The sequence below is a fragment of the Ranitomeya imitator genome, chromosome 5, assembly GCF_032444005.1.
Source record: "Ranitomeya imitator isolate aRanImi1 chromosome 5, aRanImi1.pri, whole genome shotgun sequence".
Lineage (NCBI taxonomy): Eukaryota > Metazoa > Chordata > Amphibia > Anura > Dendrobatidae > Ranitomeya > Ranitomeya imitator.
In genome coordinates this window covers 680,452,630-680,467,944 of record NC_091286.1, presented here as the reverse complement: position 1 = coordinate 680,467,944, position 15,315 = coordinate 680,452,630, and the positions used below count along the sequence as shown (strand labels likewise).

General features: G+C 45.7%; 1 protein-coding gene across 3 annotated transcripts in view; it reads right to left on the bottom strand.

Annotated features, from left to right (window-relative positions):
- Window positions 1-897: 897 nt before the first annotated feature.
- Window positions 898-15,315, bottom strand: part of EFHC1 (EF-hand domain containing 1) — a 52,016-nt gene continuing 37,598 nt past the window's right edge. For all 3 annotated transcript variants that reach the window (XM_069728358.1, XM_069728360.1, XM_069728359.1), the window contains exons 2-10: window positions 10,468-10,689; window positions 10,119-10,406; window positions 9,851-10,000; window positions 8,619-8,811; window positions 8,244-8,464; window positions 8,025-8,165; window positions 7,731-7,944; window positions 7,431-7,572; window positions 898-1,075 (exon numbers count right to left, since the gene is read on the bottom strand). In XM_069728358.1, coding sequence (XP_069584459.1) covers window positions 1,015-1,075; window positions 7,431-7,572; window positions 7,731-7,944; window positions 8,025-8,165; window positions 8,244-8,464; window positions 8,619-8,811; window positions 9,851-10,000; window positions 10,119-10,406; window positions 10,468-10,689 — 1,632 coding nt within the window. In that variant the 3' untranslated portion in view covers window positions 898-1,014. The remainder of the gene's footprint in view (window positions 1,076-7,430; window positions 7,573-7,730; window positions 7,945-8,024; window positions 8,166-8,243; window positions 8,465-8,618; window positions 8,812-9,850; window positions 10,001-10,118; window positions 10,407-10,467; window positions 10,690-15,315) is intronic.

Sequence of the window (15,315 nt, the reverse complement as noted above, 5' to 3'; positions counted from 1 at the left end):
CAGGGCAGTATACGAATTATCTTGAGCCCAATAACAGATGAGACCCCTCTATGAACCTTTTTTTTTGGTTGCATTTCCCCTTTAAAATAATACAATCTTTTTTTCCAGACACAGTTTGGGACTGTTGGTTGTAGGAAGGTATACCCCTTTAAAAGCATATGTCATAATGGCATGAATTTAAAGTGACAGGCACCATTTTTTTAAAAAGGGTTTTGAAAAAAAAAAAAAAACTAGTTTGACAATTGCTCCAAGTCATGGATCTTCAGCGTTTTGCAAATCCACGACTCCGGGGAATGCTGGGAGTTGTAGTGCTACTTTTGCAATGACCTGGAGGGCCATGACTTGGAGGCCATCCTCGGCAGCGATGTTTGATCCAGCAGGAAGCACTTTAGTTGTACGCGGTCCGGCACAGCGCCGGCGGTTCTGGTGGCGTTGCTGGTGTATCCGGCGTCCTTCCTTGGCGTCCTCCTCCTCATTTCCATGTCTCCAATCGATGCACAAACGAGCTGACTGTAATTGTACAATGGACCAAACAACCTCAAGGGAATCTGCGTCTGTCTTCTTCTTCCACCGTTTGGCCTCCATCTTGTCCTCTAAGTGCCTTTATCGCCTTTTTTTTTTATATTTGTTACTTTTCGATGTGGGACGGGAGGGAAACATTTTATACAAATGATTTTTGGTCAATTTTGTAAACCGACTATTTTCAATAAAATAAAGGTGTAGAAGCAAAAGAAAAAAACAAAAACAAATTATTTCTGTGAAATGTTTCTTTTTATTGAATTTCTCCTATGTCAGCCCCCCCGGACCCTGGATCTTTAGGGGCGCAGAGGTCACCTCTTTGTATTCTCAGATTTTTGTCTTTTGTGGGAGACGATGAAGCCACTCGGGAGTTTTTCCTTTTTCTTTTTTTTTCACCATTTTTATTTGTACCGTAGTTAGTGACGGAATGAAACAAGTAACGGTTTATTGTCCTGCAGTCGGGGGGGGAAGCAGAGTTCTAGGACCCCCTCAGGTTTAATCGATCGGCTCGGATTCTCCCGCGTGTCCGTCCGTTGTCTCCCGGGCGTCGATTCTCCTGCGAAGTCATAAAAAATGGTGTCGATCAGAGAGAATGGCTGATAAACGTTACGTGGTTCTATCTGCCCTCCGCTCCTGAAATACTCTGTGCTGCTGAGGGTCTCGCCCCCCCGCCCCCACATAGCTCCGTCCCCTCGCTCACACTGACCCAAACTCCTTATCCTGAAATACTCTGTGCTGCTGAGGGTCTCGCCCCCCCCGCCACCACATAGCTCCGTCCCCTCGCTCACACTGACCCAAACTCCTTATCCTGAAATACTCTGTGCTGCTTTGTTAGTGACTTGGCGGTGAGCGGTGTCCTGGGATGGTTGTGGGGGGCCGGGGGTTTGGATTCTGTGTTTCCAGCCTGGGTGATTCAGTGTCCAGGAATGATCACGTTCCGCAGCCACGGGGTCCGGGAATACTGGAAGGAGGGGAGCGATCCCACCCCGGCCCTGTGATCCCTACATCCTGCATGGACACCTACCGCTTTATAAAGCCTGATCATATCCCAGTGAGGTTATCATTTACAATCCCAGCACCTCTGCTGGCTGTCGGTGAATGCAAACTTTATCCGGACCCCCAACGCCTTCATTTTGCACCGCTGAGGGTCTGCAGCAATCATTTCCCACAGTGGGACAAACAGTGTGGACTCGGCTGATACACTGTAGCAAAATGAAGCATCCAGAAGTATTGTCCAGACTGGATGTAACTGTAACAAACCTTCAGCAGTAACACAGGTATTCGTTCTGTGCAGCTTTTCTACCTCCTGGAGATATTGGGAAACAAAAATCGCTTTCATTTCCTAGACCTCCCACGATCTGTGTGGAGGCTCCTTCAGTCTTCACTGGGTGCCAACTTATGAAGATAATCCTCACTTACAGCATATGGCCTCCTCTGGGAATTTTACTTAAATGCATGCAGTCCAAATTCATGACTTCCAAAATTTAGCATCGTTTTGCTTCATTACACATTTCTGGCTGCAGAATGAGTTAACTGAGAATCCATCAGTGAGCGCCTTTATGTTGAGCTGAGCTTTGTCGCTCTTGTCTGTGTCTTTGAGCTCATCTGTGCCGATTTTACAACCACATCTAATGTCTTCGCTTTCAGCTAGACGAGGCTCCGAAAAAGTCAGATAAGTCAGATTACAACCTCCCTGTTCAAAGGAGCAGTTAATAAAGGAGCAGTTGATAAAGGAGCTCACTGATGGAGCCTCAGTTATCTCATTCTGCAGCCAGCAATGCACAGGGAAATAAGGAGTGTGTTTAAAGTGAAAGGTGAAAAATGTTTAATGAAATCCAATTGCAAAAAAATTATTTTTAGTCTAAAATGCATACAATGAAGTAAAATAAATATACATAAAAAATAAAAATGTATATACATATATAGTGAAAATAACAAAATGTGTATATACACACCATTTTATATATATATATATATATATATATATACACAAAATATATAGTTCTATGGAAAAAATATATATATTAATAAAAAAGTGTGTATATGTATATATATATTATATACCGACCCCCGTAACTGGGAAAACTTAATGACTCGAGTATAAGCCTAGGGTGGGAAATGCAGCAGCTACCGGTAAATGTCAAAAATAAAAAGTTACCAATAAAAGTAAAATTAATTGAGACATCAGTAGGTTAAGTGCTTTTGATTATCCATATTGAATCAGGAGCCCCATATAATGCTCCATACAGTTCATGATGGGCCCCATAAGATGCTCCATATTAAAATACGCCCCATATAATGTTCCATAAAAGGCTAATGATGGCCCCATAAGATGCTCCATAGAATAATATGCCCCGTATCCTGCTGCGATTAAAAAAAAAAATGACATACTCCCTTCTTGTCGTTCAGGCCCCTGGCACTTGCGATATTCACCTGTTCCTGTTCCGCCGCCGTGTCTTCCGGGTCCGCAGTGACTGTTCAGGCAGGGGGCGGCGCGCACTAACCACGTCATCACGCCCTCTGACCTGAACGTCACAGCCAGAGGACGTGGAAGACACAGCGTGGCGGTGGAACGAGGACAGGTGAATATCGCATGGCTCATCCTCCCGTCATACTCCCCTTCCTGGCGCGGTTCCTGCTTTTCCGATGGGCTCTAGTGCCTGCAGCTTGTTCCTGTGTTCAGCGGTCACATGGTACCGCTCATTACAGTAATGAATATGCGGCTCCAACCCTATGAGAGCGTAGTGACGTCCATATTCATTACTGTAATGAGCGGTACCATGTGACCGCTCACTACAGGAAGAAGCTGCCGGCGCCCGGAGAACCATCGGAAATGCAGAGACCGCACCGGGAGCAGGTGAGTATTATTAGATAGCTGCCGCTCCCCCGCTGACCCCCTGGGACAATGACTCGAGTATAAGCCGAGAGGGGCACTTTTAGCCTTAAAAAATGGGCTGACAATCTCGGCTTATACTCGAGTATATATCTCAATGTATTGTATAGAGGAACATCTGCACAGCATATGGGCTAAGTCCAGGTGCAAGACCCCAGAGACAGTGGTGGAGAACCAGACATTGTCATAGTAGACAAGGGTCAGAAGACAGCAATGATAATAGATGTGGCAGTGCCAAGTGACCACAACATCAGAAGCTGGAGAAATACCAGCGCCTCAAAGGAGAACTGGAGAAGATGTGGAAGGTGAAGGCAACAGTGGTTCCAGTGGTGATCGGAGCACTTGGAGCAGTGACCCCTAAGTTTGGAAAATGGCTACAACAGATCCAAGGAGCAACATCTGAGCTCTCTGTCCAGAAAAGAGCAATGCTGGGAACAGCCAAGATTCTGCGCAGAACCCTCAGACTCCGAGGCCTCTGGTACAGGACCCAAGAACGAGAATATATACACAGGTGCTTCTCGCAAAATAGAATATCATCAAAAAGTGAATTTATTCTCCAATACAAAAAGTGAAACTAATATTATATGGAGTCATTACAGAGTGATCTATTTCACATGTTTATTTCTGTTAATGTTGATGATTATGGCTTACAGCCAATGAAAACCCAAAAGTCATTATCTCAGTAAATTAGAATACTTTATAACACCAGCTTGAAAAAATTATTTTAAAATCTGAAATGTCGTCCTACTGAAATGTAAGTTCAGTAAATGCACTCAATACTTGGTCGGGGCTCCTTTTTTTTTTTTTTTTCCTGGTAGACGGCTGCGCTGACCTTGGTCTTGATAAAACACAGTGGACCTACACCAGCAGATGACATGGCTCCCCAAACCATCACTGATTGTGGACACTTCACACCAGACCTCCAGCAGCTTGGATTGTGTGCTCGAAAAAAATCATTTTTCAAGCCGGTGTTATAAAGTATTCTAATTTACTGAGATAATGACTTTGGGGTTCTCATTGGCTGTAAGCCATAATCATCAACATTAACAGAAATAAACACGTGAAATAGATCACTCTGTAATGACTCTATATAATATATGTTTCACTATTTGTATTGAAGAACTGAAAGAAATTCTCGTTTTGTGATAAGCACCTGTATATATGTGTATATATATGTGTGTGTGTGTGTATATATATATATATATATATATATATATATATATATATATATATATATATATATATATATATCTATATATATATATATCTCTAAGGAAATAATAAGAAATGTTTATTTTTCTATAGATGAACACAAAAAGTTGGCATGAGAAAGGCTGACACTTGGAGCCAAAACGTTGCTGAAGCCCCTATGGCCTATTAAAACCACAACTTATATTCTTTTTTCAAAAGAGGAGTGCGGACTTCATTTTTTCCCCACTATATATATATATATATATATATATATATATATATATATATATATATATATATATATATATATATATATAATCTTTCTCTAAATAATAAGAAAAATAATAATAAGTATATATGTTTACATAATTCATTACAGCAATGTTTCTATGAGTCCAGTAGAACATATATATTTTTTTCTGATGGATTCAGAAGGTGCATTAGTGCCTCCTGGCTTTCCATGGAGGCCATATTCTGGTTTTTGTACATTATTCATAGTATCCACTGTTCTGGGCGTAGCGTTGTACACAGATGTAGTTCTACATCCATCCACTAGGGGGAGGTGATGAGCAGCCAGGAACCAACACATAATTTGTTATAGGAAAACAGCCAATCAGCCGCCAGATACCCTGAAAAAATCTGATAATCAGTGACTTGATAATCCAAAAAAATCTGATAATCTGTCATCCAGTATCCTAGAAAATCTGATAATCTGGTCCCCAAAACAGAGGAAATCTTCTAATAAGCAACAGAGACTCCAAAAAACTGAACATCCAGAAACTGATAACTCAGAAAATCTGATAATCTGGCATCTAATAGCCTAAAAATCTGATAATCCGGCCCCTGGTAATCCAGAGAGCCTTATAAATTGGCACCCAGTACCCAGAAAGTTTCCTAATTTAACATTAATACCCAGAAAATGTGATAATCCAGCACCCGAGACCCTTAATGTCCAATAATCCAGCATCTGACACCCAGAAAATCTGATAATCCAGCACCAGAGACCATTAATGTCCAATAATCCAGCAAATGACACCCAGAAAATCTGATAATCCAGCACCCGAGACCATTAATGTCCAATAATCCAGCAAATGACACCCAGAAAATCTGATAATCCGGCTCCTGGTAATCCAGAGAGCCTTATAAATTGGCACCAGTACCCAGAAAGTTTCCTAATTTAACATTAATACCCAGAAAATCTGATAATCCTGCACCCGAGACCATTAATGTCCAATAATTCAGCAAATGACACTCAGAAAATCTGATAATCCAGCACCCGAGACCATTAATGTCCAATAATCCAGCAAATGACACCCAGAAAATCTGATAATCCGGCCCCTGGTAATCCAGAGAGCCTTGTAAATTGGCACCCAGTACCCAGAAAGTTTCCTAATTTAACATTAATACCCAAAAAATCTGATAATCCAGCACCCGAGACCATTAATGTCCAATAATCTAGCATCTGACACCCAGAAAATCTGATAATCCAGCACCCGAGACCATTAATGTCCAATAATCCAGCAAATGACACCCAGAAAATCTGATAATCCAGCACCCGAGACCATTGATGCCCAATAATCCAGCAAATGACACCCAGAAAATCTTTTAATCCAGCACCCGAGACCATTAATGTCCATCAAATGACACCCAGAAAATCTGATAATCCTGCACCCGAGACCATTGATGTCCAATAATCCATCAAATGACACCCAGAAAATCTGATAATCCTGCACCCGAGACCATTGATGTCCAATAATCCATCAAATGACACCCAGAAAATCTGATAATCCTGCACCCCAGACCATTGATGTCCAATAATCCAGCAAATGACACCCAGAAAATCTGATAATCCTGCACCCGAGACCATTGATGTCCAATAATCCAGCAAATGACACCCAGAAAATCTGATAATCCTGCACCCGAGACCATTAATGTCCAATAATCCAGCAAATGACACCCAGAAAATCTGATAATCCGGCCCCTGGTAATCCAGAGAGCCTTGTAAATTGTCCAAATGACACCCAGAAAATCTGATAATCCTGCACCCGAGACCATTGATGTCCAATAATCCATCAAATGACACCCAGAAAATCTGATAATCCTGCACCCGAGACCATTGATGTCCAATAATCCATCAAATGACACCCAGAAAATCTGATAATCCTGCACCCCAGACCATTGATGTCCAATAATCCAGCAAATGACACCCAGAAAATCTGATAATCCTGCACCCGAGACCATTGATGTCCAATAATCCAGCAAATGACACCCAGAAAATCTGATAATCCTGCACCCGAGACCATTAATGTCCAATAATCCAGCAAATGACACCCAGAAAATCTGATAATCCTGCACCCGAGACCATTAATGTCCAAAAATCCAGCAAATGACACCCAGAAAATCTGATAATCAAGCACCCGAGACCATTGATGTCCAATAATCCAGCAAATGACACCCAGAAAATCTGATAATCCAGCACCCGAGACCATTGATGTCCAATAATCCAGCAAACGACACCCAGAAAATCTTTTAATCCAGCACCTGAGACCAAGAATGTCTGATAATCCAGCACCTGACACTTGGAAAGTTTGATAATCCAACACCCAATAGCCCATAAAGCTTGATAATGCTCAACCTGATAATTCAGAAAATGTGATAACCCATTTACACGGAAAATTCTGATAATCTGGCATCTGTCCTAGAGCTGCATGAGTTTTACCTACTTGTCTCCTGACTCTGACTGTCCGATAATCCAGAATATTGGATATTCTGTCATGTGATGTGTGCCGTGTGCTCAGAGCTGCTCTCTGATTCGCTGTCCTCTTACCCCGGCTCTCTCTCGCCCTCTTGTGGCTGCAGGTGCTTCTCCAATGACTTCAGCACCTCGCAGGGAAACTGATGCTGGTGAGCCTTCATGTAGTTGAGGACGTACAGGTCTGCGTCCGTGATGATGAACCGGTGGCTGAAAACTAGAGGAATGGCGTCGTGTTAACAATGTCTATTTTTCCTGTTGCCACCACTAGGGCGGCGCTGTGTACACACATCTCCTATTTAAACCAGTTGCACATACGTCACCACCTAGTGGCAGCCCCTGATAAGTGAAGGTCTCGGGGTCAGACCACCTCACCTTCAATGACGGCGCCAATAGTGAAGTCGGCGGGGCCGTAGTAGACTGGGTCGTTCATGGAGGAGCCCGGTTTGGGAATTCTACTCTTTTCTAAGAATTTCCCTCCTATGATTCCCGAGTTGCGGATCTGGGGCTCGAAAATACTGACGGTGTCGTCTGAGAGGAAGTAGGACAGGATGAAGCGTCGCCCGCTGTGTTCAGGGTTCATCGAGTCCTAGGGAGGCATAGAGGGGCATTAGTTGAGTGGTCCAGGTCGCCCGCCCCCCGTGGAAAGTATAGGATGCGGGAGCGTACCAGAGTGGCGGCGTATCTCAGGATGTTGTGGTCGTTCTCCAGCATCTTGATCACGTCCTTCTTGGGCGGTTTGGGCACCAGGGTGAGACAGTTCTGGAGAGAGTCTTCCAGCAGACCGTAGCCATTGTAAGGGGGGATCTCCTGGGGGGAGACAGAGACAAGTCACTACTTGTATCCCCCCCCTAGCGGCGCCCTCCTGGGGTCTCGCTGTACGTCTACCTGTCTCGCTTCTTCCTCGGGCGGCTTCTTGACGTCGACAGGTGTCACGTCCTGGATTCCCAGGTTCTGCTGGTAGAAGTCTCGGGTGTAGGCGTCACAGTCGTACAAGAAGAACTTCCGCCCCATGATGGTGACGTGACGGCCCACCATGAAATCCCGGGGGGAATACCACTCCGTCACCTCCTTGTCTGAGAGTTCCAGGACACATTTTGGAAAAGTATCTGTGGGGGAAAAAAAAAAGGGATGAAACATGAAAGGCAAAAATTTGTGTGGCGCCCCGAAGATTTGCCAACTCTTCCCAGAATCCAGAACGTCTCCACACTTCCCAGAAGCTTCCGGTATGAGCAAGAATGTAGCACCCAGACGCTCTCTCACCTCTGAGATCCTTCACAGATTTCGGAAGGTGCTGCCGCTTCATTAAAACGGGGAAGGGATCCCTCCCGTCGTTTCTTTCGTGGACCTCCCGGACCTCCACGGTGTCATCCATGAGATAATAGTGTATGATGACCGGCCGCGTCTCTCCGAACATGCTGCCAGAGTCGTCCCAGAGAGAGAAAAAGCGTAGGACCTGGGAAGGAAGCGGTGTACGGAGATAAACTTATCACAGCTGATGGGTTGTTACAATTGCATCCAGTCAGCTTCAATTAAAGGGGTTGTTGAAAGCTTAAAAAATTAGCAAAAATAGTCCTATGGTGGTGCACAAATGCAAAAAAAAAAACTCCACAAAAACATAAAAACGTACTCCTCCGTACTGCTGCTAGTGTCCCCCATCGGACTCCTGGCTTTCTTTTCCAGTGGATGGCTCTATGTGAGCACCACAGTACGAAGGAGCGGTGGAGGTCCAGTAAGTGACAACGTTTTATCAGAGGTGGACAATCCACTTAAAGGGGGAGACTGATTATGGCTGAAATGGGAATGATCTGTCCAGGCCCCGATCATGAGAAGACGGGGCTGTGGAAACATCAGAGGGCGACTGAGACATTTCTGTAACACGCAGGGAAATTAATGGGAGTTAGAATTATTTCTCTTTTCCAAAATAAAAAAAATAAAATAAAAAAAATATATATATTTTTTAATTAAAAATAAATAAATTAAAAATATAAATAATAAAAAATATATAAATATATATTTATAATTTTATAAACATTTGGTGTCGTTGGGTTCCCAGAAGTCTGATCTATGAAAATATATCACTATTTAATGATGGAATAATAAAAAAAATGTATGAGTCTTAGAAAATGTTGATACAAACTAAAACTTTTACAGATCCTAATAAATGAAGGTATTTTTACCCCATTTTTCAATGCATTATATGGTAAAATGGATGGTGTCATTCAAATCCTCAACTCGTCCCGAAAAAAACAAGCCCTCACTCAGCTATGTAGATGTAAAAAAAAAAAAAGTTACGAATCTTGGAAGGAGGGGAGAGAAAAATAGGGAAAAGAAAAATCTGGCCGTGGTGGGAAGGGTCTGCAATAAGCTCCTGAGCTCCCCCTAGTGGTGGCTACAGGCACTGACGGATTATCGGTTCAGGACCATGTTGGTCACTTTTAGGTCCGATTTACGCTGAATTTTAGGACTGTTCCTGTCTTTATAATGACTGATACCTTGCGGTCCATAGTCAGGAATTGCTTCAGTTTGTCAAAGTCGGGCGGCGTGGTGAAGGTGCGGTCCGGATCCCTGCGGAGCTCGGTGTAGGGATCAGTAGGGATTAGATCTGGTGGGTTCAGTTCGATGCCCTCGCTCTCTAGGAAATCCTGTGTAAGAAGACGACACTTTACAGCACTGGATACATATGGAAAAAGTTACAGAAAAAGTTTCAGAAAAAGTTTGTGCAACTTGTTTCCCCAAGTTCGGCCTGTTCTGGCTCCTCACCTGCGTGAACCTGTCGCAGCTGACGAGGCGGAGGGTCCGGCCGTACAGAGTGAGGTTGATGCCCACGTTGAGATCCTTCCAGTGGTAGTGATCCCCGTGATCGTTTTTAGGGTGTCTCTGCCGCTTCATAAGTGTGCCTTGGGGTATTCCGGAGTTCTCCACCGGGGGCTCCACCACGGAGATGGTGTCGTCCTCCAGGTAGTAGTAGACGCTCACTCTCCGCACCCGCCACACTTCGTCCTGGGAGATGGGCACGGCTTCTTTGAAGTAACCCTCAAACCGTAAAACCTAAAGGGAAGCAGATGTCAGTGACATGGACGCCGGTCGGATTTATTCCCTCCTGATTTACCTTCTTGTCGAACACCACATACACCGGGGTGAAGCTGGACGGTGGCGCCTGCGTCACTCGCCCGTAGGTCAGGGTGGGTCTCTTGTTGGCGAGTTCGTCTACTTCCGCCTGTGACAGCTGGTTCACTGTGACCGGCTCCCTGCCGACCCCGACCGTGGGAAGCACCGGGCGACTGTAGCCATTACGGTACGTCAGCGTCTGAGAGCGGTGGAATAGGGATTTCTGGGAAAGGAAAAACGAGCATAATGTTCTATATGGCACGCTGGGCTGTGTACATACTGTGTATATACTGTGTATAGCACTATATATCATGCAGTATTACATATAGTACACTGGGTGCGGTATTATATATGGCACGCTGGGCTGTGTACATACTGTGTATATACTGTGTATAGCACTATATATCATGCAGTATTACATATAGTACACTGGGTGCGGTATTATATATGAAACGCTGGGCTGTACTGTATAAATACTGTGTATAGCGCTATATATGGTGCAGTATTATATATGGCATATTGGACAATTTTCTATACTCCTCCTTCTAGACCTGTCCTCTGCTTTCGACACAGTTGACCACTGCCTCCTACTACAGATCCTCTCCTCCTTTGGCATCAAAGACTTCGCCCCATCCTGGATCTCCTCGTACCTTTCCAGCCGCACATTCAGCGTCTCCCACTCCCATACTACCTCCTCATCCCACCCTCTCTCTGTTGGAGTCCCCCAAGGCTCTGTTCTCAATCTACACACTTGGCCTGGGACAACTCATAAAGTCTCATGGATTCCAGTACCACCTCTATGCTGATGACACTCAGATCTTCCTCTCTGCTGTCCAGAATCCCAGAGTGTCTATCAGCCATATCCTCCTTCTTCTCCTCTCGCTTCCTCAAACTCAATGTGGACAAATCTGAACTCATCATCTTTCCTCCATCCCATAGATATTCCTTACCTGACCTATCTATCGCAATTAACGACATCATGCTTTCCCCCGTACCGGATGTCCGCTGCCTCGGAGTAACCTTTGACTCTGCCCTGTCCTTCAAACCGCACATCCAAGCTCTTTCCACCTCCTGTCGCCTCCAGCTCAAAAATATCTCCAGAATCCGTCCTTTCCTCAACCCTCAATCTACTAAAATGCTTGTGCATGCCCTCATCATCTCCCGCCTCGACTACTGCAACATCCTTTTCTGCGGCCTCCCTGCTAACACCCTTGCACCTCTCCAGTCCATCCTTAACTCTGCTGCCCGACTAATCCATCTCTCCTCGCTACTCCTCTGCTTCCCCCCTCTGCAAATCTCTTCACTGGCTCCCATTCCCTCAGCGTATTCAGTTCAAACTACTAATACTGACCTCCAAAGCCGTCCATAACCTGTCTCATCCATATATCTCTGAACTAATCTCCCGATATCTTCCCTCACGTGATCTCCGGTCCTCCCAAGACCTCCTTCTCTCCTCCACACTTATTTGCTCATTATCCAACCGCCTCCAAGACTTCTCCCGAATATCCCCCATCCTCTGGAACTCTCTGCCCCAACACGTCCGACTATCAACCACAGTCGGATCCTTCAGACGAAACCTGAAAACTCATCTCTTCAGGAAAGTCTACAGCCTGCACTGACACCGCTGCCTCCTCACCACTACCGGAGCTACCGCCTCACCAACACCGGAGCTACCGCCTCACCAACACCGGAGCTACCGCCTCACCAACACCGGAGCTACCGCCTCACCAACACCGGAGCTACCGCCTCACCAACACCGGAGCTACCGCCTCACCAACACTGGAGCTGCAGCAACCCTCAACCTATTGTCTCCTTCCCCACCATCCTGTAGAATGTAAGCCCGCATGGGCAGGGTCCTCGCCCCTCTGTATCAGTCCGTCATTGTTAGTTTACTGTAAGTGATATCTGTATTTTGTATGTAACCCCTCCTCATGTACAGCACCATGGAATCAATGGTGCTATAGAAATAAATAATAATAATAATACTGTGCATAGCACTATATATCGTGCGGTATTACATATAGTACACTGGGTGCAGTATTATATATGGCACGCTGGGCAATACTGTGTATACAGTACAGACCAAAAGTTTGGATACACCTTCTCATTTAAAGATTTTTCTGTATTTTCATTACTATGAAAATTGTACAATCACACTGAAGGCATCAAAACTATGAATTAACACATGTGGAATTATATATACGAGTCACCCGCCAGGGCCATGGGGTACTCGGTACCGGGTCCGGTGTTCGCAGGAGGGATGTCACAGTGGCTGTGACCCGGACCGTGGCCCCGGGCGCCCATGTAAAAGGGAAAGGTCTTTAAAGGGATAAAGTTTGTGTTTGTGACGCCACCTGTGGTGTTCGGTCAGGGTGACCGACGCTGCTTTAAGGGGTCTTCTGGGGTGATGTTATGGCAGCTAGATGGTATAACTTCCCACAGGTGAAGTGTGTCCCCAGGGTTTCCAGTGTGTAGATGGTGGTATGGTGAGAGGTGCAGAGAATAACGAGGACACAGGTTTGCAGTCTCTTTACCTTGTTTACTGTTGGTTTCAGCAGCCACAGTCCAGGGCATCAGACCACAGGGCAGGCAGAGAAGTCCGGGCAGTACAGAGACAAGCAAGTTCCCCTGGGTAAGTCAGGTGGGAGCCTACCACTCTGCGCTTTCTGTCTCTAAATCCCTGCTGCCACTAAGTGTTGTAATAGAGTGCAGGGTTGCGTATGTCACCACGGAACAGACAGACCAACTGTTGAGGGGAATTTATTAACAGGAGTAAGATTCTCCTCGCAGGGAGTAAACAGGGGGTTAATAGAGGTAAATCAAACAGTAAACTGTTAAGCAAGAACAAAAGGGTTAACGAGTGTTCTTGTGACTTATCAGTCCAGGGAGGTCCTGACTGGAGAGTCCTAATTCCAGCGTGGGTACAGTCACCAGCAGGGTCCGCTTTCATGTACTCACAAGATGCAGTCTTTAGCTTTTACAGCACAGCCAGGAATCAGGGGCTCCGCACTGTTAAGTCTCTCACCAAGAATCACAGTCTCTGTATTGACACTGCGGAGACCAGGGAATAGAAGTCTCTTCTCCGTTTCCTGGAAACTCTGGGGTTAAGACTTTTCTGTTCAACGTGAAACTGAAATCAGGAAGTAGCACAGTCTCGTCTGTCACTGCTGCAGGAGTCTCTGTAAGCCTAGCAGCTTCTCTGTAGTAACGACGTCACACACACACACTGGGCAGTTACTTATCACACTCAGGGATCTTTGCTTGTCACTGCGGTCACCAGGGCTGCGGTCACCAGCGCTGCACTGTCAGGGGAAGAGTCTTCTCAGATTATGGAGGCTTCCAAGTCCCCACTCTCACTCCAGCCTTAGTGCCCTCACAGGGAGCACTCTGTCATGAGGAGCGTGACGCTGCAGCCTGCCCTCTCTCTGTGCAGCTGTCCCCTCTCTCTGGCGCGCTCTGCTCTCCCGCACTTTTCTGACCACACCTCCGTCTCTTCCTCCCTGCCCCAGCCGTCACATGGTCCCTAGTGTCCAGAGCAGAAAGTCTTCCCCCCGACAACCCAGCTGTCTGACTAAGTGGTTCCAGGTAAGGAGCAGGGACAGCAACCTCCTTACAGTGACTCTGCAAGGTAGTTGTTCGTTCTCCTGTTCTGGGACAGGTACCTGTATGGCAGGCAGCTCGAACGATGATTGTTGGTGTCCTCTAGCTGCGACTCCAGGCTGCTGAGTGCTGCTGTGCCACAGGTAATTATGGGCAACGTCACTGTAGTACAATGCCCTCCGGTTTTGCTCCGTGTGTTGTAATCCACGTACGCCTCGGGCTCCTGATACCCGGATACTTGCGCTATCGCTCTTCAGAGGCCTGCTTGTGGCCTCCTGGAGCTCTCTCTTTCCTCTGTGCTCCACTCCTATCTGTCCTCGCACACAGACTCCTACTCCAGACTGAGCTCGGCTGTCTCCGCCTCCAAACCAGGATCTTTATTCAGGGAATTTGCCCTAAAAGAGGGCTTGGAGCTCCCCCTCCTGGCCTGGAATTGGAAGGTGTTGTGTGTGTGTAAACCTACCAAAGGGAATCTCACTTGTCTCTGGACATAGCACTATCCTCCCCGTGACGAAGACAGCACTACTGTGGTACCCGGACTCCTGGGGTGCCACATATACTTAACAAAAAAGTGTGAAACAACTGAAATTATGTCTTATGTTCTAGGTTCTTCAAAGTAGCCACCTTCTGCTTTGATGACTGCTTTGCACACTCTTGGCATTCTCTTGATGAGCTTCAAGAGGTAGTCACCGGAAATGGTTTTCACTTCACAGGTGTGCCCTGTCAGGTTTAATAAGTGGAATTTCTTGCCTTATAAATGGGGTTGGGACCATCAGTTGTGTTGAGCAGAAGTCTAGTGGATACACAGCTGATAGTCCTACTCAATAGACAGTTAGAATTTGTATTATGGCTAGAAAAAAGCAGCTAAGTAAAGAAAAATGAGTGGCCATCATTACTTTAAGAAATAAAGGTCAGTCAGTCCGAAAAATTGGGAAAACTTTCAAAGTGTCCCCAAGTGCAGTTGCAAAAACCATCTACCGCTACAAAGAAACTGGCTCACATGAGGACCGCCCCAGGAAAGGAAGACCAAGAGTCACCTCTGCTTCTGAGGATAAGTTTATCCGAGTCACCAGCCTCAGAAATCGCAGGTTAACAGCAGCTCAGATTAGAGACCAGGTCAATGCCACACAGAGTTCCAGCAGCAGACACATCTCTACAACAACTGTTAAGAGTAGACTTTGTGCAGCCGGCCTTCAAGGTAAAATAGCTGCTAGGAAACCACTGCTAAGGACAGGCAACAAGCAGAAGA